We start from the raw sequence: 23,538 nt of genomic DNA, 5'->3' as shown, positions 1-23,538 counted from the left end.
ATATGAACATGTGCAGCGTCCAGCATGTATGATGGCTGTTATTAGTGTGCTTTTTGATATGGCTTGAAACTTTGTCTATACATTTTTAATTTTTGGTACAGTTAAACTAAGGGTAGCCTTATAAATTTATCAATAAACACATTTTATTAAGGAAAATCACAAGTTAAGATTTAAACTTTAAAGCTTCATGGTCTTCATTGAAACATTTTGGGCAAAAAACAAGAACAAAAACAGATTTTATCGATTATTTTAATTTGAATCTATTTGTGTCCAAGTTGTTACCAGTAAGGTACTACAGGACATGATACAAGACTGTGCCCACAAGGTGGAGCTGTGCTGTAACAATACAGGGACACTGATGTGCTCTGTGCTACAGTGATCAGTGTGACAGATGTAGTAACTGACTCCAGGTTAAACATAAAAGTACAGTGAACTGAAAACATTATCAACTGTATGTGTGCGTGTGTATACCGTGTATGTCAGCGATGTGTTGATCTTGTTAACTAGCCAGGTAAAGGTACGTCCATACACGGCTTTGGCTAAAGCGTCCCGGGCTGACGATGCCTGCTCGAGGTTCAGCGGGCTCATCAGCTGATGATGAAACACACAGAGAGACAGGAAGGTGAGAGACAAGTGCAGACAAGCAAAGACTGACAAAACCAGAGTTACACGCGGCTCAGCGGGGACAGTTAGACAAATCACTGTACTATTAGAGCAGACATTACACACACAGGAAGGCTTTGTAAACAAATGCTTATCACACAATGAGAGTGTGTATCCAAACCCACCTCCTCTCCCTTTGCAATGATCTTCTTGTGTGTGAGCGCCTCCGTCAGCACTGACACATTCACTCCTAACAACTGGAAAAAAGCACAGCAGCGTTAGGAAGCTCCACGGTGACACACACAGACATCATGCTGGTCGGCAGTGACGCACTGCTCTGGTATCTGCACATTAGGTCTGACTCCTGGTCTAACTGGAAGACTGAAGGTATGAATGAGAGCTTTCTCTGTGGAAAGTAATGATAGGATCATATTGCATGCTTGACAAAATAAAAAAGCGGGGCCCATATTTCCACAAAGTCAGCTCTAACCTGCCAGCAGAAGTGAGGGCAGTTTCTTTTTTTTGGGCAATACCCGATTAGAAAACATTTAGTAAGTAGCAGAAATATAGTTGTGAGAAACACTGAATTAGACACAACTTAGACAATAATACTGAATTCAACTCTAGATGTTAGGAACATGTAGAGTCTGAAGAAGTCACTTGGATGGGTGACAAAACGTTTCTCCCACTGAAAACGCTACGTCCAGATGAACAGAATCAACCTTTTGGGGTAAAAGGTGAACTTTGACCTTTTAAAACCAAAATCTCACCTTGTGTGAAAATGTTCCCTCATTATGCACGTGAACGTTATACGGCACAAAATGTTTTGACAGATCGCCGTTACCAAACCAGCTCATCTCAGTCCAAATCAACCTTTTTCCCAGAATGTTTTCAAACCCCCAAAAAGCAGCACTAACAGAGTGAGACGGACGTGTTACAGTGACTTTTGACTTTTGACCCCATAACACAAAACAAAACAACGTTGAATCTAAGTTAAGGTTTATGTTAAATTTAAACATAAGAAAAAGGGACAGATGAATGGTCTGGAAGCAGACTGCATTCAGCCTTGACTGCTCCCTGTGTGGAGGTACAAGCAGTTATCAAGTGAATAGGACAGTTTGAATAGCTATTAACGTTCTCGGCAGACTGCTGAAAATTATTACCTAAAGCAGCTCAATAGATGTTTGCTTGAAGTGAAAAGAAATGTGCAATTTGTCTGCCTCATACAGGATACCTTATATGTGACATTCAATCCTTCTGTTTTCACTTTTCTTCTGCTTTCCATGAAGGACTTGTCTGAAAAATAAAGGCTCTGTTGCGGCGCTGAGCGTGTTCGTGATCCTAACGTTGTCTTACCCTGGCCAGGTACTTTATCTGTATGTCAGAAGTGATGCAGGCATTGCTGTCTTCTCCGCCATACTGCACATTGCCGAGATGGAGAACGCTGGCGATTATGTTCAGCAGCTCCTACACAGAGACGGAGGGAACAGGAGTGAGAAAAAAGGAGAAGAACAAAGGGTTGTGGCGTGATAAGATTAACCTGAAGTTACTGCCGAGGCTATCTTTATGAGACTGATACTAGCTGCTTTGATTAAAGTTAAGATCCGGAGAGAACAGGAATCCAAGTATCAAACCAGAGCTGCACACACACACTCTCACACCTGTTCTTCACTTTATGAGCAGTGTGGGATCTCAAAGAGCTTTGGAGGCGAGCCCAGGCTCACGAACATGTAGGAAGACTCCCACGCTGAGCTCAAGAAACATCTCACTTTAGAATAACAGCCACACACACACACACACACAAATCACACAAACACTCTCAGCAACAAACGCCCACAGAGTAGCAGAAACAACCCCCTCAGGCACATACAGTTCAGTGTTTGCAGCACAGCCTGTAGTAAAAACTGTTCCATGGGCATTAATGCACACTGGAATATCCATGCTAAACTTACATGTTCCCACAAAACTAAATACATGCCAGCGTGGCCTTTGTCCTCACCTCCACCTCGTTCTCACTGAAGCCAATCACAGTCAATGCTTTCCTCACTACCTTCCAGTCACTGCGATCGTTGATGGAGCTCACTTTGGGACAGTTTCCCTGTGGAAAGAAGAAAAACATGTGAACGACCTAAAGCACTTTACACATGCTGCTTATTTACAGTCAGTTTTAGCTTTTCATCCCCTTTATTAAATATGTCCAGCAAACCCTACAAAGCAGCTAATGTGCAAATTGCTGTTTACAGGTAAAGTAAACACCTACTTATATGTGAGCTAAACACCTATTTAGACAAACACAAATGTGAGGTGCTCTGCTCGGTAGCTGCTGGGAGGAGGAGAGTTCAGCTAGTGCCTTAAAGGCAGACCGCTCCCCTGAGGACCCCTCCGCACCCTGTACCGTGAGGTTATTAGCCAAGCTCCCATTGGGACAAGCACACAGTGCAGGCCAATGGTTTCTGGCAGGTCACAGAGAGAGAGAGTGAATCTTTACAAATCAGTTATTCATTAGCATGTTTCTCTTCCCATCCAATTGTGGGAAAGCAGTTCCTCCTGAGCAGGCAGCATGCTGCAGTCTTATTAACTAAACCAAACACTTCTATTTTATGATTAATAGCAACCTTTGTTTTTAACATGTTGATTACTATCCTAGACACCCCTCAAAAAAACCCCAACCCACAGTTAAGGAACTCTACTTGTCATTCCTCTGCTCTGTCCTCACTGCTTTAAAGCAGCCAAGCTATGTTGAAGCTAGTGCTGTTTGGTCATGAGATAATCCAAGGAGGACCTTAGGTTACCTCATGATCTCTGTAATAGCAACACACACACACACACACACACACACACACACACACACACACACACACACACACACACACGACACAGTGGCAGCTGCTTTTCCGCATTTTCACATAGGAGCTGCATAGCAATTTTTCTGATGGACTCTTTTTGAGTGTAGTTTCCAAAAAGACCAAGTTAGAATACATGAATGGACAGTGCTAACACTGCTAACACTAAGGATTATGATCACATCCATGAAGATAAGACGCTCAATAAAAACTCAGGCCAGCTGCACCAAAGACACGAGTTCAGGTACTACGTTCTTACTTTGATCAGGTACTGGTACTGCTGCGGGTTCCTCTCCAGGCCCAGGTGTCTGAGAAGGTCCTCCTCTCCCCCTTCGATCAACTGGTAGAAAATGTGGAAGTTTCTCTCCCCGTGGTTCTGGTGGACCACACGCGACTTCTCCAGCAGATAGTTGATGATGTGACCTCCCACTGGGGCTCCCTGCCGACGGAACAAAGGCCAGAGAGGGAGGGGGGACGAAGGGGAGGAGGCGGAGAGGGTGAGGCTGGGGTACTGAGGTGTGATTTGGGGTTGATATTAACATGCAGGTTCCATGGGGATTTTGTGGTCCATCATAAATGGACCCACAAAAAAGAATGAAAATGCATGAAACCTTTCAAGAACCAAAGCTTTTCATATTTTATGTTTATTTTAAAAAATAATGCATTAATCGATTCTCATGCTCGAGTGTCGAAATGCAGCAGCAACATTTGAGATTCTACTTGCTGCACTGGGATAGCTTAAAGTAGCTGTCAGTGTAAATCACCGTGCTGTGCTCACCTTGAAGTCAAACTGAATGTCCATGTACTTGCCAAAACGGCTCGAGTTGTCATTACGCAACGTCTTGGCATTGCCGAAAGCCTGGAAGAAGGACAGAGTGGAGTGGGATAAGGAGCAGAGCGATGATTGATAGATTAAAGAGGTAGAGATAACAGGAAAATGGAGAGAACAAGTGTGATAAGGACGGGTTGACAGACGAGGAAAAAGCAGGAAAGGAAGGAGAAAGCCGCAGCCATTAGACTCCCTGCAGTGTCTGTCTAGGACAGTAGCACAGATTACAGGGTACAGGGCATGCACACACACTTAAAGACATCTGGAACACATCTGGCTGAGACATAGAGACACCTAAACAAGCGCTCATGAAAGCTCCGGTGCTTGTGGACCGCCTTCATCCTCCAAAATAAAGGCTTTTATCTAAACACACCATCATTAATCAAGTTATTCAAAATTAAGAAAAAACATTTTCGGCCATTATTTTTAGCCAAAATGGCACAATGTCTCACCTCGAGCACAGGATTGGACTGCAGCAGGCGGTCCTTCACCGTCTGCACCTGCTCGCTGGCTGGACAGGTGACAGCATAGTACTGCAGGATCTTCTTGGATGCCTCAGTCTTCCCGGCACCGCTCTCCCCTGAGATCAGAATGCACTGATCCTTCCCCTCCGTCCTCATGGAGCGGTATGAGTTGTCTGCCACTGCATAGCTGGAGGAGTGGAGCAGAAATAAATTCATCATGACTGTAAATTACAGTTTCAATAGTTATGATTACCAATGATAAATACTTTTAAAGACCATTTCACTCTTAAAAAAAAAAAAAAAGAGGGCGGATCAAGAGGTGAAATGGAAATAAAATTAAACACATGATTACTGTTCAGTCATGATGATGAAAAAAATGCTGTGCTGGGATAACTTGGAAAACTTGCGTTAGGAATGTGACATATGACAGCGCCTCATGGCATGTGAGCAAGGAAAGATAGCAGACTACCCGTGTGAAGCAGAAAGGCCAGAGTGGAAAACAGCCTGTTTCACTTACAGTATAACCTGTCAGCCCTGTGCTGCTATCACCACTGCCATGTTGTTTCAGCTTATTTGGAAATATTAAGAAAACAGCCCCGTGACACTAGCTACATCATTTTGTATGCATACGTTGAGTTATACTGTAGAGGGTCAGCTTCAGGTCAGAGGAATTCCCTCTCTCTGGTACCATCATTTGCTTACTTTTCTTTCCACAACTCTTTGCCAAAGTACATCTTTCTTTCCACTCAGGGGCCGAGAAAACATTTACCCACATGCTCGAGTGTTTAAGGTGAGAGAGTTGGGAGAAAAAAGAAAAAACTAGCAGTGGTTACAGCAGAGAGAGAAAGCTCGCCAAATGTTTCGATGATGCCACTGGGAGCCTTTATAATGCTCGGCGTTGTTTCTCTGACCATTTCTGTGGCAACCTTTCAAACAAACTTTAACTGATACAAGGACAGACAGGCTTTCACAGCATTATAAGCTAGCTGACTCTGCAAGATTGGCACTTGGAGAAAATATTCCCACATGCTCTGCGGCAATATTTGGAACGCCGTTATGTCATCGACAGGAAAAAACCTCACAAAGCTTCAACAAATTCCTTCTTTTAGGCTGTAGGAGCAAAAACATGACCACAGTAAACATACTGTCCACCATGAATGGTGCAGTCAGTGTTACAGAAATGTGATTCACCTAACAGCACGGAATCATCCCCCCAAGCTTTGACTCAAAGATATTATTTATATAATCCAGGATTTACAGACAGGCACACAAACATAGGCCTTTCACATCACAGGAGCAAAGATGAGGAAAACACTATTTGTTATGATGGTAGGCCGTGGGCTACTTAAGAGTCAGTCATAAAGTTAACACCTCATTCCGACAGCACCGTCCATGTCATAATAGTTGAAACAACAAAGCCAACAACAAACCATGGTACAGTCACTATCAACAAAACTTCAGTCGAAGAACAAGAGTGCTAGTTCTGGAAGCTTTCTGATTTCAGTCTGTAGCCCTCCAACAGTGTGACTACCATTGAAGACTGAATACTATGGTCCTGAGTTTTCAAAATGAGGAGGTCGTAAGCTAACATCACGTTTCTCCCCGACTGCCTAAAATGCACCCATGAAAGTTTGGATGCAACATTGCACCTCAAATGCAGTCTGCAGCCCATGCTGAATCAGTCTGAGCTGTGCACTGTGAGATCGACCGACGCTGACATTACTTACATGTGTGGTGAGACCTCGTAGAAGTTGACCCCACGGTATCGCTCCATGTGGTTCTTGGTATAGATCTCCAGGTCTTTGTACGGGTTAACCGACACCAGCACTGAACCGATGTATGTCTAAGGAAAAGGAAACGTGAGGTCACATTACATGAAAATGATGGGCTTTTACTACTACCACTTTGTTAGTAGGATCCTGAGTGTGTATTGTGTGATGAGAATCACACCATAGCTTTATCAGAGACACGTAGACATCTTCACTGCATGTCTTACCCTGGGCAAGCATGCTGTGAGCTTTTAATTCAGAACTCAATGCCCAACATTATTTTTCCTTTGCCTGCTTGTGGACAGAGGTAAAAATAAATAATCTAAATAATCTCTGCATCATTCAGAGGTCTGTCCTCTTCCAAGTGCAACATAATACTGCTTTTTTTTTTAAAAAAAAAACAACAACAAACAAACCTCAGAGGTCCACACTAAAGAGAAACAAGGCTCATGGCTCACTGCTCTGTTTGACAGCAGTGAGGTCATTTTCACACCGTTACATCAGGCTTAGAATAAATATTTAAATAAGTAAAATATTACAGGAACTCGTAATTTAAAATGTAAATAAATCCTTATGAAGAGTGCTGGGACACAGGTCACTATCTTTATGATAGCAGTACACATGTCCATGCCCCCACGTCCACTCACATAGATAAGGTTCTCTTTGAAGCGTTTGCGTAGGTTCTCTATGAAGGCTGCCTCACTGGTGTAGTTCTCCAGCAGGACAAAGTCCTGCACGCCCACCCGGTCTCTGGCTGTCAGGGCCGACTCCATCATAGCCCGCACCCCGTCACTAGCCACCACCTACAGGAGCAGAGAAAAAGGGAGGAGGTGTGGTTAGTGAATGAACATACCGAAACAGAGTAACACTTCATAAACCACAATCTGCCAGTCCCACGCAAGGAGAAACAGAAACTCTACAGCACGCAAGCACGATCCATCTTCATTAGGGGAGGACTGAGAGGACTGAAGGGAAGCAGCAACCAAAATCACGAGCTAGAGCAGCACCAAGACACAACGACATTCCTCCTGAAACTCAAACGTGTTGCATCCAAGAGATTGTGTTTGTTTTATGGAAGTGCTGAATACTGCAGCATGCTGGCTGGCCTTGAAGCCACTCCTTGTGGCTCCATTTACTGAAGTAAATAAAACTCTCTTCATTCAGTAGTCTTTGATGTTTTCCTTGTACAACTGGGCTTGGCCTTCTGTGGTGTGCTGGCTAATCTTATTCACATTCAACAGATATTTACAGTTCACTGCTTATGATTAGAGATCCACTAACAAGGTCTGATTTGCTGGTATGAATTTTGTTCAAATTCAGTTTTATGACACATTTTAAACAGTTATTAACTTCCACATTTTCTCTATATTGACAGCAGATTACAAGTCCTGCTAACACTCCCACATGAATCTCAAAATGAGATGTTCCAGGTTACTGTGCAGATCTAAAAAATAAAACAAAACAAGAAGCACTGGGAGAGCGCACTCCTTCACCGAGCCAGCTCACTCTCTGGGCACGATTTACTTTGAAGCGGAGAGTATCGCATTTTCTATATATTGACATTTGTACTTTTTAAAAGGTACTTTAAGAAATCTGCAGTGCAGTAAAAACAAGTGTGGGCTTTTATTATTTGCCCATTTTAATATACCCGACATCATTCTGAGTATGGCTATACCACATGTGTAACAATCAGGTCAGCGTTTATTACAATAGTTTCAATGTTTAGTAATGAATATCAAGTAAGATGTTTTTAAACACAAGTTAATCCTGTTATCCAAATAATAAGTATCTCTATATAGCATTACTGTCACGTAGACCTTCAGATTAATCTATTGATCTTGCAGGAGAAGTCAGAGGTCAAATATAACATGACATTTTAAATCTTTATACAGTACCTTCTATACCTTACACAGCACAGTTGTAAGAATCAGTTTCTAAGTTATAAGGCTTTTTGTCATTAGGTTGACCTAGAAGACGTTGGTGGATGCAAGCTACATTTTAATGGATTGTTAACATGACCCCACTCTCCACCCATACAAAGTTTTATTCACAACTTTTCAAGCTATGGTGTTTACAGACAAAATGACACTCAAGCAGACACAAACAAAAAAAGGACCTCCATGGCAGAGGTAATAAAAAAAAGATTGCAGTACTGCAGTCTATCCACTTTCTCTGACATTTTCTGTCTCTGATCAGCTCTCCAAAACAAACGAAGGAGTTATTATGTCAATTCATCCTTACTCTAACAGCTATTTTATGATTGATTTATTGTTTATTCCACAAAAAGTAAAATCAAGTGAATCAGTTTCTAAGTGCGACGTCTAAATATATGTTTAAAAACATAATAATAATAATAATAATAATAATAATAATACAACATAAAGAGCAGCAAACATGTGGAAACAGGTGCAGAATTCTAACCATTACAACCTCTAGGAGAAAATCCCAAGCCCCCCTCACAGCTTGAAGCCTACAGCAGAAAACATTCAGGCCGATGCTGAGAAACACTGTTTGAAGTTTACAAGCCACTCACAGACCTCCAATTTATTCCAACACATGCTGCAAAACACAACCAAGTGTCTGCTTGTACATCATCCAGAACTTCCTGTAGAAAAGCTTCAAAGAGCTTCAACAACCTCTAAAGAATTAGAGAGAAAGCCAGGAGCAGGGCTGTACAAAGTTATCACTCTAACCAAAGTGGGCAAAGTCACACCCAGGTTTCACATATTCAAAAACACGGAGGCAAACTTAAGAGTCAGACCTGAATTTAAATTGAACACTTACATGTTTAAGTTCATCAATGCCTTTGACCAGGTAGCCATTTTCTAAAATAGATGTTTGAGTTTTGCGCATAAGATTGCGAAAGTTACTGAGATCCATGTTTACTGAGTCGGACTGAAGCAAACTCTGAACAACTTGTTTCTTAGGGCAGAGACAAAGGTGGCCAGTGCAAACGCAATGAGAGAAAACACACACACACACACACACACACACACACACAGTACAGCAGGTGTTGTTGTTGTGTTATGTAGCACAGCAGTCTTCAGCCCCCAGGAGATCACAAAGAAGGACTGGAGACAGATAGGGAAGCTGAGGGTGGAGGGAGGAGAGGATATATTAATTAGTGCTAGGTGAGACCAGAGGGAAAAACACAGAGGAGAGAAACAAAACGAGGAGAGGGGAGATGAGAAATGCGAGGTTATGACTCCAGTCCTTCTCAATCACTCCATCTAAACTGTGAGGGAAAGTTAGCAATCCTCCCTGAAATTCCACACATTTCAACAACTCATTAAATCACTGCAGCACGTACGCGCACGCACACACGCACACAGAGTTTGACTTTCACACAAGTATGCATTAATATGTTTGATCCCTGCTTTCAAAGCAGAGTGGTAATGTCCCAGGAGCTTCAGTCATGGGATGCTGGTGTGGACCTTGTTCCATGTCTGTAAACACAAGTAGCACCACGCAGGTTTCTATAAATTAATAACATTAGCAAGCATTGCCCGTTATGTGTATGCTCTTTAATTAAGTGAACCACCATTGCACTTTATCCTCACAGCCTTTCACAAAGTCTACGAGGCAGGCTGTTAAGAAGTTTATGTTATGATGGTGACTCAAGCTTTCACCTCTTTTATTTCTCCGAGCTATTAAATGTACGATTGGGCACATATCTGCTCATAACGACACCATGATGGCACAAATCCTGAGTGTAGAAGAGAAGACCATTACTATTGGATAATATAGCCAGACCTCTCTGATGTTTGCCTGTATGGGTGTGTCCTAATATCTAAGGTCCTGCCCTTCTGTACAGATGTTTCTACTCAGCAATTAGGCCGGAGAGGGGAGCTCCAGGGCCACATAGCCTTTTTAGTTTGCAGCTTGTGAGCTCTGTGTGTGTGTGTGTGTGTGTGTGTGTGTGTGTGTGTGTGTGTGTGTGTGTGTGTGTGTGTATACTCCTGCTTTGTGGAGATGAGGATATTTTTGGCGATTTGGCCTTTAACTTTCACTTTTGTTTGATGATCACCTTTGTGTTTCTTTTCTTTCAAAGTTGATAGAAGCTTGTCCGTCTCCTTTAGTTTAATAATTATTAAGAAAAACTATTTTGTTACATCCCCGTGGACATTTTAGGGCAAGTAACTCCCACTATCAAATTAATAAAAGCATCACGTTCACTTTAGCCTTCGTGCCTTTGTGCCTCACTATAGTAAATGCAGCTTTAAGGCAAATCAAACCTCAAGAGTGGAGAAAAGATGCCGACAGAACAACAACAGTGAGGGAAATATTCAAATGAAAATGGATGTGTTTAAGCATGTAGGAAGGGAAGGAAAAGAGATACATATCCAATTTAGAGATATTTGCTAACTGCCATGTATAACATGATTAGATTACGGGTACTACATTGTTTTTCCATAAGCGTCAAGTTTCACCTCTCAAGTTTTGACTCAAAATTAGACTTCAAAGTGAAGACCAGTTAGTCTAACAGCAAGACATCTTAGATCATAACAAACATTAAAATCCCAAATCAAGACCAACCAGCCCTAAGTTTATTCTCAACTTAAGGGGCAGAGTCAAATCCCACCCCAACCAACAGGTTTCAAATTAAGGATATTAAAAAGGAACAAGTTAAATATAGTGGATCGTCTAAACTGAGCAAAGTTAAACCTTACGCGCTTTTCTCATGTCTGAATGTGATGGCGTCCTGCGACTTTACTTGTGCTTGCCAATATGACAAAGTGCATCCATTTGATCTGATTTACACAACACTTTAATTTTCTTTGCAGAAGGTGAAGTCCATTTATGGATCAAGAAGTCATGATTCCAGGACAGGTCATGTGACTCCGGCCTACACCTCTGGGTATCATTGTGATTTACTAACACAACCATGTGTACATATGTGACCTTGTGAGTGTGGTAACTGGAACCTATACATCCCTGAGCTCTGGTGACCTACTGTTTGACACATGTGTTCAAAAAACAAAGAAACTGCAGCTGGGAGTGTGTGAGTGTGCATATATACTGTGGCATTCTCTGTTGTCAGTCATTGCTGAGTTGTTTTAAGCTGCACTTCCCACCTGTAACGTCAAATAAGCGTGGTACTTTGAGTTCTCAGTTTGGGTTTTCTGGTAAAAAATAAAACTGTCTGATTGCGGTTATGATGAACAATTAACTTCTTAGTTTTCTTAATCCAAACACACTGCTGTTACTACAGCTGGAGACAAACTTCCTGCTTGGAGGATTTTTCCTGGGAAAGACTCAGCAGGCAGCGGGTGTTCAGACCAAACACAGGGGAATATTCCATGTGGGAATGGCTTAAATCACTGTTAGGAGCAGCAGTACTGACATTCATTTACATTAAAGGAGCCATGGTTCATTACAACAACGTCCAAATATTGTGATGCCTGGGACAGAAACCAGAGCCTTATTTCCTCACCTCTCCCCTCCTCTTCCTCCTCTATACACTGTCACCTCTCATTCACTTTCTGTCCTTGTTTTGGTCTCCCGTCCTCTCTCTCCATTATTTCATTGTTTCACAACACTTCATTCACTGTTTGGCTTTCCTGCTCCCGGGTAATGCTCCACACCGGACCTCCACCCGGTCTCAGGAACACACCAACTACGTGCCAACCCAGTTCCTACATGTCGTCATGTTTTCCAGAGCCTTTGCTGCAAAACAAGGCAGCCTGGAGCCAGGTTAGCAGGAGGGAACCTGGAGAGGTGCACCACTCTGCTAAGATGGTGCACCTCTGGTTGTTTGGCACTGCTGGTTGGCTAGTCCACTGCTTCGGTGCAGACTTCATTATCTGAATATCTACTGGACGTTTGGTATAGACACTTAATACTTTCCGATGATACATTTTCCTTTGGTGATCCTGTTACTCTTACTCCAGCACCACCCCACAATGACACTGACATTTCAAGTATTCACCTGTTAGTGAGTTTCCATAAACAGACTGACATTAATGCTGTCTACTAATATATTTCTTGAAATATTAAACTTTTGCTATTATTACTACACAGAGCATGTGCACCACTTACTCGATTTAAAGTAATCTACCTACAAGTATATTTTTAAAGCCATCCATATTGATACATAGCTGCTTGGACCTCTTTTAATTTGAATCCCAGTTCACCTACCAGTTTATGCTCTACTTTTCTAGTTTCTAGGTCACTTGGCACAAATTGGTATATCTGAGGGTTGTGGCAGGAAAGTCATCTGTTGTAAAAAATAATCTGTTCCAAATTGAATATGCAGGTATATCCACAGTTGCAACACCTTCCAAATAAGCGAGTGGTGTAAAGACGTGTTTGTGTCTTTGCATTGAATGGATGCACCTTTCTAACCAAGCTTGCTGGCATTATCTGACAGGACAATGCTCCACCCTGTTGTCCCAATATGGTCACTTCTGGCTTAAATACAAACCAATAAGCTAATGTAGCTGCAAAATGCATGATGATTTGCATGAAGCAAATGGGTAAAACCATATTGGCTACACCCATCTTTTATATACAGTCTATGATGTGTGTGGACGGTCATAAACAAAACAAACAAACAAACAAAAAATTCAAAAAGTTTCTAAAACATCCACTGTAAGAATTATCCTTATTAAAAGTATTCATTTTAGCCTATAATAATCCAAAATATCAGTATAGTTTAGGGTTGATTTTTTTTTTTACTAACAAATTTCATTTCTTTTATTTTATCTTCTGTACCATCATTTGTATCACTGTCCTTTCTCAAATGACCAACTGAAAAAGTAACCACATGTAAGAGAAGCAGAGAAAGGAGAAAGCAGAGGGGTTTGATCACTCAGGCAGCCTGTGAACAATAGCAGCTCTTTCCTTGACCTTTACATTGCTGCGGGCGCGCTCACAGAGCTCAGATGTCACTCTGTTTATGTAAACCTCATCTAACCTGCTGCTTTTAATGCACCGCACAGTGCACGTCGTGGAAGTACAGATGGATGGTGAAGAAGATTTTAAGACAGCGAGACTTTTCAAACGAGAATTTGAAATAAGGCAAGTCCGAGTGTTTCTATCCAGTTGGCTTATGTGTGAGCAGCTTAATCACTGTTGATACAGTTGCAACAGCTTTCCACTTAGTGTTTGGTCCATTTAGTATCCGGTTGCCATGATGAAACATTTTGAAATGTTTTGTCATGGTAACTGGTAAAAAGTTGCCTGCGAATCCAGCAGAGATGTCTGATTACACCAATATTAACTATGTTTAACTCATCTCAACTTCTTAATTGGATCAGTAGTTACCTCTTTAGGTTTAGGGGAAAAGGAAACCATTCACCCAGTTTTTCAATGAAATCTAGTTTGCATACCCAAATGGTAACTCACAGAAGAAGACCGAAATGCGTATAAAAATGTAGAAATGTAGCCTTGAAAAAATCTAACACTGAACGGGTGGTTGGCAACCTGATGGATGTTATCATATTTAAACATTTTTAAAAGCAGCCATAATTTCTTACTTCTAAATTTAACAACATTTAAAGCTTGAAAGCCTAGAGAATTCTGGCAAAAGTGCTTTAAAAAAAAATCTCAAATGTCAGAAAATTTTTATTACTTGTCCTAAACAACAGTCAACACTTTAATTTAAAAAAAAAAAAAAAAAAACAATCAATAAAAATCTATAAGTTCTAAATGAGCACAAGTGTTAGATGGAGTTCTACAACAAACAGCTACTCAATTATCTGGATTATTTTGGATGCCTCAATTAAAAGGAACCTTCCACTGTTTGAGTAACGCAGGTGTCAAACAGAATGGTCAAATCCAAGCAGCAGAGGCCCAGATCCATACTTCTTTGGTAATTATTCAGGGTCAAATTCATAAGCCTACATTTCCCATAATGCACTCAAATGGCCTCTTTCATTCAAAATTAATGTTTTAAAACATTTGGAAACAGTGTTTTTTCAGGCTGAGATGAGTAAACTGGACTACTTGGGTAGGTTTCAGTGGAGCAACCCCTTAAAGATTTGAATTAAGACAAAATGTAAAGTTTTCATTTTGCAAGAACATGCCTTATTTCTTATATTAGATGACATCACTTACATACAAAAATAGTTTTTAAATGTAAAACAGAATAACTACACCATTCCTCACCGACACGTGTAAAAGGTGTGCGTGTGATGTCTTTCTAATGTTTTTCATTCACAGAGCTACTAAACAAATCAGGACCAAAGCACTTAAGCCAAATGGAGTCGAATATTTTCACATGCAAAAGATTAAAGTTAAATATGCAAAAAGAAGAAAGGGATAATAGAGGAGTGTAGCCGTCACTTCTGTTAGAGTAAAAAAACATCTGACTTATGTTTTACATGATTTGTCGAAAGTTCTACAATGACAACCAAATGAGTGAGGCTCGGTGTGGTTCTGATGGAGTTTGCTACACACAGTTTGTTTTGCCCTTTCCTACATTTTTACAGTATGAATCAGCTTTCTGGCACACATAGCCCATCTGTCCTTATCTGCTCTGCACTTGCTGCTGGAAACACGAGGGGCATGAAGTGAAGAAGAAGTACTCATTCACCTTTGTGTCAAAGGTGGTCGTGGATGTTGCTCTTGTTAAATCCTAGCAAGCCGTAATGATGCCATATACAACATCAGTGGCCAGGCAAGAGCTAATGATTAGTTTTTTGGGATAACTGGCAGAGTACCGTCACAGTATCAACCAGACCAATGAGCCAGCTTGTAGGTAAAATAAGAGACGGAAAGGGATGGGACTAACTGAACTTTCAAAATAAGAGCGAGAGGACTTTCCACTGCACTAGCCAACAGATCGTAACAATGGAATTAAAACACGGGTAAATTTTTCAGTCTTATTCTTTTACTGTAATTTGAAGATGTGGATATAAACCAAGGGGAGGTGAGGTAGACCCTGTGTCAACACAAGCCTGTGCAGGTAAAACTCAAAACAACATTTCCCCACTGCTCACCTGTAAAGGCTCCAAGCTTATTAAAGTTTTGATTGCTATCACCATGGTGACGCGCCTGCAGGCTTGTCAGGGCTCCTTTTTTTAATTTCCATTTAAGAGACAGTGAGTGAGATCAGAGAGCAGTCAGACAGGTGTAGCAGGCTAGTGACAGTCTACTGCAGGTTGCTAAAATGAAGCTGCCCACCTGATGATATGTGGGCCAAAGCACAAGTCCAGAGCATTTTTTTCTTTGCTACTCTGCATAACACTTTCTGTCATACTCATGTCACATCTTCCAAAACCATTACTATTAGCTCCAGTTATGGCTTTCCACAGCTCTGCATGACCTTTGATCTTTCCGGAGCAGGCAGAGACCCAGTGTAAGGACAACATTTTCCACTTAATTCTCTATTTTCTACCATTTTGTGACCAAGTTACAAACTTGTTCCTGTGTAGGCTGCAATACTGCTGTGCAGCACTGCTAAAAAATTACATGAAACACAAACTTCAACTTTAGAGATAAAGAAAGTATATGCTCTCATGTCATATCCAAAGAAGAAACTCAAATACCCAAAACTAATTACACAAGACCTCTCACATTAATTCATTTGGGTTCCTGATTCTTCCTCTGTAAATTAAACTAGGCACATACGGTCCTCTCCTGCTTGGAGGTTAACCCTGAAACTCTGCATATCAACTTTAAAGTTCCTTTTGTCATGATTTACAACCCATCGGTCAGTCAGTGTATGACAATGAGGTAATTCTAACTTACCATATTACAGCGATCCTCCATTGAGAAACAGCTCAGGTTTTAAGTCATTAGATGTGTATTCCAAGTACCACAGGCTGGCTCACTGAGCAATTCTGAATCTTTCTGAAGCAAGTGAAACCAGTCCTACATAAACTCTCTCTTGAACTAAGATCAGATGCACTGCAGGCAACAATGATTGTGTCAGGAATCTCTGAGTGCATTACGCTATCCTGACATCTAATTGTACACACGGTGCTATAACAGAGAAGGCTGGAGAAATGAACAAACCTTTATAGAGGTATATGCCTAAATACAGCAGTTCCCTTAAAGACTTAGTTTCAGCTCATTCTATAACTCAGAGAAGATCCACCACATTGTACAGAAAAGGTACTTCAGTGTCATTCATTAACATGTTACCTCATAGTTTCAATGAAGCAAAAGAATGCCACCCGGCCACACAACACCACCATGCGAGAGCCTCGCCCTGGGGCAGTGCAAACACACAAACAATGCTAAGGACACACCTTTACTGATATCAAATAGACCTGACGTGGATATGACAAATACAGAGTTGAGATGTGAGAGGATGCAGATCAACGAGGAGAAACAGAGAGAGCATGAAGTCCGCAGAAGAACTGGCCTGCCTCATTGCTGAGGGATTTCGCTCTCACCTGTGTCCTTCAAGTTCACACTATTACCCAAGCCAAAGCTAGTCCCCAAAAACTTCCACACTAACTTCATCTGACCACAATGAAATCTAACAGCCTTTAATGCAAATCTACATGTCAAAACATCGCCACCTCTCAGGCAAGAAAAAACCCCCAAACATTTTCTGAGAACTTTTTTCTGGATGAAGGATGTGTCCCTTACCAGAGGTCTGTACTTCATTGCTCCTGCCCTGCTCTCGACTGGTTGTGGACAGGGTTTCTCCCCCCCCCCCCAATCCCTTTTCTCACCACTCCGATACGAATGTGGGCTCCAGCGCCACGTCACAACCACTATTTAGCTGAGAGTTTGTTTTTAGAAGCTCTCCCCTCCGTTCTGAGAGCCAGCTGCCATAGCTTCTCCTCTTACTGCTGCTCGCACACGCTTGACACACACCTCATTCTGTCCTCTCTCACTCGCCACTCATTCGTACACTTTTCTTCTCCCCCCTCCCCTTCAGAAGAAACAGTCCCTGTGCTGTGTGACACACAACACCCCACATTTGCTCCCACTCTATGTACTTTTTTGTCCTGGTCACTTTCTCTGTAATCCACTACATACTATTACTTGTTTGGCCTTTCTCTATTAAAAAGAAGAGAGCCCACACATGCCTCATCCAATGCGCACACACACACACACACACATCTGGCCCGAACCACCCCTGGAGAGAAAAAAGGATCCGAAAGGAAAAATGTGTCCTGCTGCCAAATGGGTAAGAAGTGTTTGTGTGCATCAGAGCAAAATACTGTAAACTCTTTAGTAGTAACTGCCCATAAATAATTATCTAGTTGAGTTTCCTATTCCTTCCCCCTCCTCCCGTCTTTTCTCATCCTTCACTTCCTGCTTTCCTCCACTCTCAGATTTACAGGCCGAAATGGAAACCAGACAGACTGCCAGAAATATGGCTCCTGACCCCCACTGCATCGAGCTGACACACACACACAATGATACACGCATGCATGCACGCACAAGGACTTACCATCATTAGTCCAATGTCATTATAGGCTGGGTGATTACTTCAGACCAGAGCTGTCTGTGTGTGTGTGTGTGTGTGTGTGTGTGTGCGCGTGCGTGCGTGTGTGTATACACACATACAAACACATACACACCCTACAGATCAAAGGCCTCAGCAGTTTAATGCATCTGCTTGTTAACACTAACAACAACTGACACGTTACAAGCAGCAGGCGTGTGTTGCTGAGAACAAGTTTCCACTGCACTCACTGGACTCAGAAACGAATACTGGACAGTTTGAAGGTCAAAAAAGATGTGAGTTTTCAATTACTAACAGATACAGAATTTTTGAGGCCGATACTGATTTTCCCAAAGTAAAAAAAAATCCCTGTTTGTATATACATTTATGTCCCCACAGTATGTTAGAGTTATAACGTAAAGAAAAAAAATGATGGCGGTCCTAATGACTCTCCACCACAGTCGGCTCAGCTGTATGCTCCTCTGCTGCACACAGTGCTGAAGAACTGAGGTCTGCAATCTGTTATTTAAAAAAAACAATTACATGTTTGCAGATTGGAGAACAAATCCCTTGACACATTATATCTATCTACACACACACACTAATAATGAAAAATAAAATATAAAAACATAGAAATCCCCAGTGATATGTCCACATGGAGCCAATATCATCATCAGCTGTCGGGTTTTATTTGAAATTGCCTCAGCTTAACTTTTCTCATTTAGCAGCCATCTTGGCAGTTTTTTCAGCCAACAAGGCCAAGTCCCTATATGAATAAATTGATAGATGGCGTAGAGAAGAGAAGAGCTCGAGAGGATGTGGAGGGTGAAGGTAACGGTGGTCCCCGTGGTAATCGGAGCACTAGGTGCGGTGACTCCCAAGCTAGGCGAGTGGCTCCAGCAGATCCCGGGAACAACATCGGAGATCTCTGTCCAGAAGAGCGCAGTCCTGGGAACAGCTAAGATACTGCGCAGGACCCTCAAGCTCCCAGGCCTCTGGTAGAGGACCCAAGCTTGAAGGATAAACCGCCCGCAGGGGCGAGATGGGTGTTTTTATATATATATATATATATATATATATATATATATATATGAAAAGAAATAAACTGTTAAGTGATTGGTAGCGTGAGGGGTCTAACTAGCGCGTCTTATCAAAGAGTACTCCAGTGATAAAGTAGGAAAAAACAGAATACTTCTATACTTCTTGCATATACTTGCTGTCTTTCAGACCGCCCTCTACTGGTCACCTCCATTTAATTTACATTAAACTAGTAGGTTCTCTGCAAATGCAGGCTTTAAACAAATGCTTAGGTAGTAGTGTCTGTGTCAGAAATTACACAATGCACACTTCATCTGATGCCGCTCTCACTCTCCCACTCCCTCTTGCTTCATTGCCAGTATAATCAAAGCCTGTACTGCAGGAATCTGAGTAATGTTTTCCAGACGTGGTCCTTCGCTCTCTTACCAGTGTAAGAACACAGCGGACAGTCGGCAGGACACAGGCACCGATGTGACAGAAGATGCCAAATATCTGGTTGGATTTACTCATCTTATCCCTAAGCTCCAATGTCTGTGGCTCACATTTTCTTTTGGCAAGTGCTGGGAGGGTAGAGGTGTGCGCCTCTGCTTGTGTGTGTGTTTGTGTGTGTGCTTCTGCAGGCTCATGCTGAGGCAGCATATTTAGAAGGAACTGGAAGGAGGAGGGGCTGTATCTCACCACCAGTGTCTTGCTCAGCTGTCACACGTTTAACTCTTCACCATCCAAACCATTTTCCCCACTTCACTTGAAGTTCTAGTTAAGTGGACCCTGCATGGCCTGGTGGAGGATTCGTAAACACCAAAGGCCGGGGACCAAAATATGCACTTCACAGAATGTTATCAGTGCAGCAGATGGGACGTACTGCCTGACAATAGCATCCTGCTCCCACTACATCACCACCATATCCAGGCTGTCCTTTATGGCTCTGGAGCTATAAATGATGTGGTATAAAAGGACTATGAAGAGCATCAAGCCATGGAGACAATACAAACAGTGTGTTATACCTGCTATTGGGCTACTCAGTTACAGCCTCTGTGCCCATCACAACTGTAATTGCCACCAGCATATAGCATAAGGCCATCATTTGATATTGTTTTACTTTACAGCACTGTAGTCATACCGTCCAGCTCTCATGTCACCGGTTACAGTTAATCATTACAGAGTTACTCAATAAAAGCATGTATTTTTCTGTGGGGATTTTCCTTCTTATTGCGAGGGGAATATTGCACATGGTGTTGTTTAGTCTGAAAGAGTTTAAAAACAACTGAAATCCCACCGACTGCTTTCAGGGAAATGCGTGTGAGCTCGACTCCGTGGGAAACCACAAATGGGAACTTGACTTTCCCCTCAATTACCCTCTCCCTCTCTCTCTCACCCACCCAGCCCCCAATCAAATTCTTTTCCCTCTCTCACTTCCTCTTCAAAGTTTCAGGATTATGTGGGGCATACAAACACACACACACACACACACACACACACACACACACACACACACATATATGTACACACACACATACATGACAGACTGGTGTCATACTGCACCAGTCTGTCATGTTTATTGACAGCTAATCAAGATCATTGACTGCCATAGCAGCAAGTGAAAGACAACCACTACCACACAGGCCTAACTCGATGTGTTTGATTCAGTCTGTTCTCACACTGTGATACGTATGTACCATGCACTTCTATAAAAAGAAATTGCATATGTTCTATTACCATACTAATGATCAATATACTATATGTGCCAAATATGCACACTGTGTTCAGCCAATCATAAGCCTAATCATGTTTTGATACTAAATAATATAAAAGGAGAAATATTGTAAAGAGAAAGTGATAATTAAACCAAGATAACTTCTACAGTTTTTAATCTGATTATGGCTCTTATTCCATGTCAGTGCAGTGTGAAAGCCTCTGCAGCATTTTGCAGGAAGTTATGGTCACACTAGTTTCTGTCCCCTCCTGCTTCAGTCTGTTGTTGCCACTGTGTGTGTGTGTGTGTGTGTGTGTGTGTGTGTGTGTGTGTGTGTGTGTGTGTGTGTGTGTGTGTGTGTACGGGTTCGTACTATCCTGGTGGGGACCAAAATCTGACTTTTACTATCCTGGTGGGGACTTTCTGCACCGTGGGGACCAAAATCCAGGTCCCCTCGGGGTTGAAAGCAATTTTCACACTCAAAATGCGGTTTTACTGTCAGGGTTACAATTAGGTTATGGTTAGGTTTAGGGTAAGGGTTAGGGTTAGGCATTCATTTTTAATGGTTAGGGTTAGGGTAAGGGGCTAGGGAAAGCATTATGTCAATGGGATGTCCCCACGAGGATAGCAAACCAGACTGTGTGTGTGTGTGTGTGTGTGTGTGTGAAAGGGAGAGGTATGGAGCTGATGACAGCTGGCCAAGTTCCAACACAAGGGTTCCAAAAAAGTATTAATATGTCTTAAAAAAAAAAAAAAGACATTGCAGATGGACAGACTTGTCATTTCTGTCTGGAAACCTCAAGTTCAAAATTTGGGGCATCTTGTTTATTTGAAAGCAGATGGCATGAATCGGAAATGGACTTCACCGAGCTGAGGACACTGCACACTCATAAAGTAGTGCCCTGGTAATCATAAGATAGCCGTGGCCCAACGCCTGGCTATCTGGCTTTATCATCCATTTGTCTTGTATTGTCACCATAATTAAGTCAGCAATATACTGTATTAAAAAGAATTGAAGATAGTGTTTAGTGGGGTTATAAATGATAAGTAAAAACTGACTTCATTACAGTTTGTCTTCATTTTACAATCACAGCTTGCCCCTTCTTGGAGATTAGAAAGAATGCAGGTTTAAGGCTCTTCCAGAGGCTGTGTCCATCTTTTATATACAGTCAATGACCAACATTATTTTTTTAGTACAAATGTAACACCTGCTCTCATGTAATTTTACATAAAGACAACTTCATTGAACTCCACAGAGTAAAGCTGTGGACTGGAAGCAATGTGACATCCAGAGACCATAGAAAATGAATGACACTCCACAGATTCAAGCATCTATCACACACAATCACACTTCATTTGTTTATTTAAAGCTTGCCTGTGGAGTTTTTGGCCAGTGTTTCTTGCGTTTTACGTTGTTTGCATAGTGCACATAAAGGATGCAGATGGTGTGCAAGCAAGCACGCATCCTGCTGTCTAAGAATCTAAAGTCGTTGTGAATAACAAACCAAGAAGTGTTTTGACATACAGTAAATATAACTGAGCACTTAAAATCTGTAGTATCAGCCTCGGTGAGATCATAATGATTGTCACAGTTTTAAGATTCCTCCCAAGCTTTCAGGCTCATTTCTTTATCAGCGCCCCACCGTTGCATCATGATGAGCACACCCTTGATGAAAGGGTCGCATAGTTCAATTTCAGCCTGTGCTCTAAAAGTTTCATCATACTGACACATCTCAGGCATTGAACATGTTGATATATATGACGTGACTAGATCAGCAAAACAGCTTGGGATTGGCCCTTGCTGTTAAATAGCACCATAAACCAAAACCAGCTTTAGTGCCAGAAAGATTAGACTGGGCCTGAACGATAAGGGTTACGAAACAGACCATTAAAGCTTGAACTGAGACAAGATAAAGAAATTTAAAAAATGGATGCGACTGAAACACACACTCTACATTAATGTTCTTTTATATGTACAATCCGTATGCCCTTATGAATTCCCCACTCATGTCCATTATAATTACCTCCAGATTTAAATTACATGTAAGGAAGAGCTGTCAGTGTAAGTACTGATGAAAAAGTAGGGAAGAGAATTATTAATATTAAAGCCAAGTGTAAAGACGTGTTATTTCAGTGCATCCTCTGCGTTAAAAATCACCGCGCACACACAGCAAGTCCATTCACTGGCTCCTTCTGTGGACTGTAGCTTTCAGTCGGGCCTGGTTTTCCTCCACAAGTTCTTCCAACATAACAAAGCTGCTCGTGTAATCAGTACTAATACAAGTCATCACAATAGTTTGAACAATAAATATCATGAACTCTTGGACTTCCTTTGCTGTGGAGTGAATAGGAGTGTGAGTCAAAAGCCAGAGGAGGATCAGACCCTGGTTTACTGGCTACAAATCATAAAGAAAATCTAAAGCTGCTCCCTGTGCTCCATTGGACCATTAAATTCCTGCTTTAAGTCTCTGTAAATCTGTGTGTTACTGCCCAACCAAGACATCAATACTAACAAGATCCTAACATTAGACAGACAGTCATTCCACTACCCTCTCATGCTCTCAACATTTCACTTTCTCTCTTTCACTCTCTCTCCAACATACTTCCTCCCACTTCTCATAAACCTTCCACATACGTCATACTCTATTTAAACTTTCTATTCTGAATAATGATGTAAAATCATCAGCCTTTGAGGCAATTTTAACACCAACATTTGTTATTCTTCCCATTTCTCATATAATATAAATAGCAGGTCAACACCACAAACAGCCTGTATGTCCCTTTAGATAGAAACTTACCTCAGTTAAGTTAAGTTGTGGATGGATTTCCTCACTTTCTCTCATACAGTTAGAACGATGGATGGATTATATTAAACATGGAAAAAGTTTCAAATAATAACTTCAAGTGATCACAGAGCAAAAAACTTCAGCCTGCACTAAACCCTCTCTT

General features: G+C 41.7%; 1 protein-coding gene across 4 annotated transcripts in view; it reads right to left on the bottom strand.

Annotated features, from left to right (window-relative positions):
* LOC134640785 (unconventional myosin-Ic-like) overlaps positions 1-23,538 on the bottom strand; it is a 59,360-nt gene that overhangs the window by 13,928 nt on the left and 21,894 nt on the right. For 2 of the 4 annotated variants that reach the window (XM_063492707.1, XM_063492710.1), the window contains 9 exons: positions 7,156-7,311; positions 6,467-6,582; positions 4,728-4,926; positions 4,225-4,305; positions 3,706-3,957; positions 2,603-2,701; positions 1,960-2,070; positions 789-860; positions 472-591 (listed from right to left, as the gene is read on the bottom strand). In XM_063492707.1, coding sequence (XP_063348777.1) covers positions 472-591; positions 789-860; positions 1,960-2,070; positions 2,603-2,701; positions 3,706-3,957; positions 4,225-4,305; positions 4,728-4,926; positions 6,467-6,582; positions 7,156-7,311 — 1,206 coding nt within the window. Of the gene's footprint in view, positions 1-471; positions 592-788; positions 861-1,959; positions 2,071-2,602; positions 2,702-3,705; positions 3,958-4,224; positions 4,306-4,727; positions 4,927-6,466; positions 6,583-7,155; positions 7,312-17,050; positions 17,068-23,538 lie in introns of those variants that run through there. The other 2 variants (XM_063492709.1, XM_063492708.1) reach the window with 2 other exon arrangements.

This window comes from Pelmatolapia mariae, linkage group LG14 (genome assembly GCF_036321145.2).
Source record: "Pelmatolapia mariae isolate MD_Pm_ZW linkage group LG14, Pm_UMD_F_2, whole genome shotgun sequence".
Taxonomy (NCBI): domain Eukaryota; kingdom Metazoa; phylum Chordata; class Actinopteri; order Cichliformes; family Cichlidae; genus Pelmatolapia; species Pelmatolapia mariae.
Note: the sequence above shows the minus strand (reverse complement) of the source record. Positions and strands in the feature narration are given on the sequence as shown.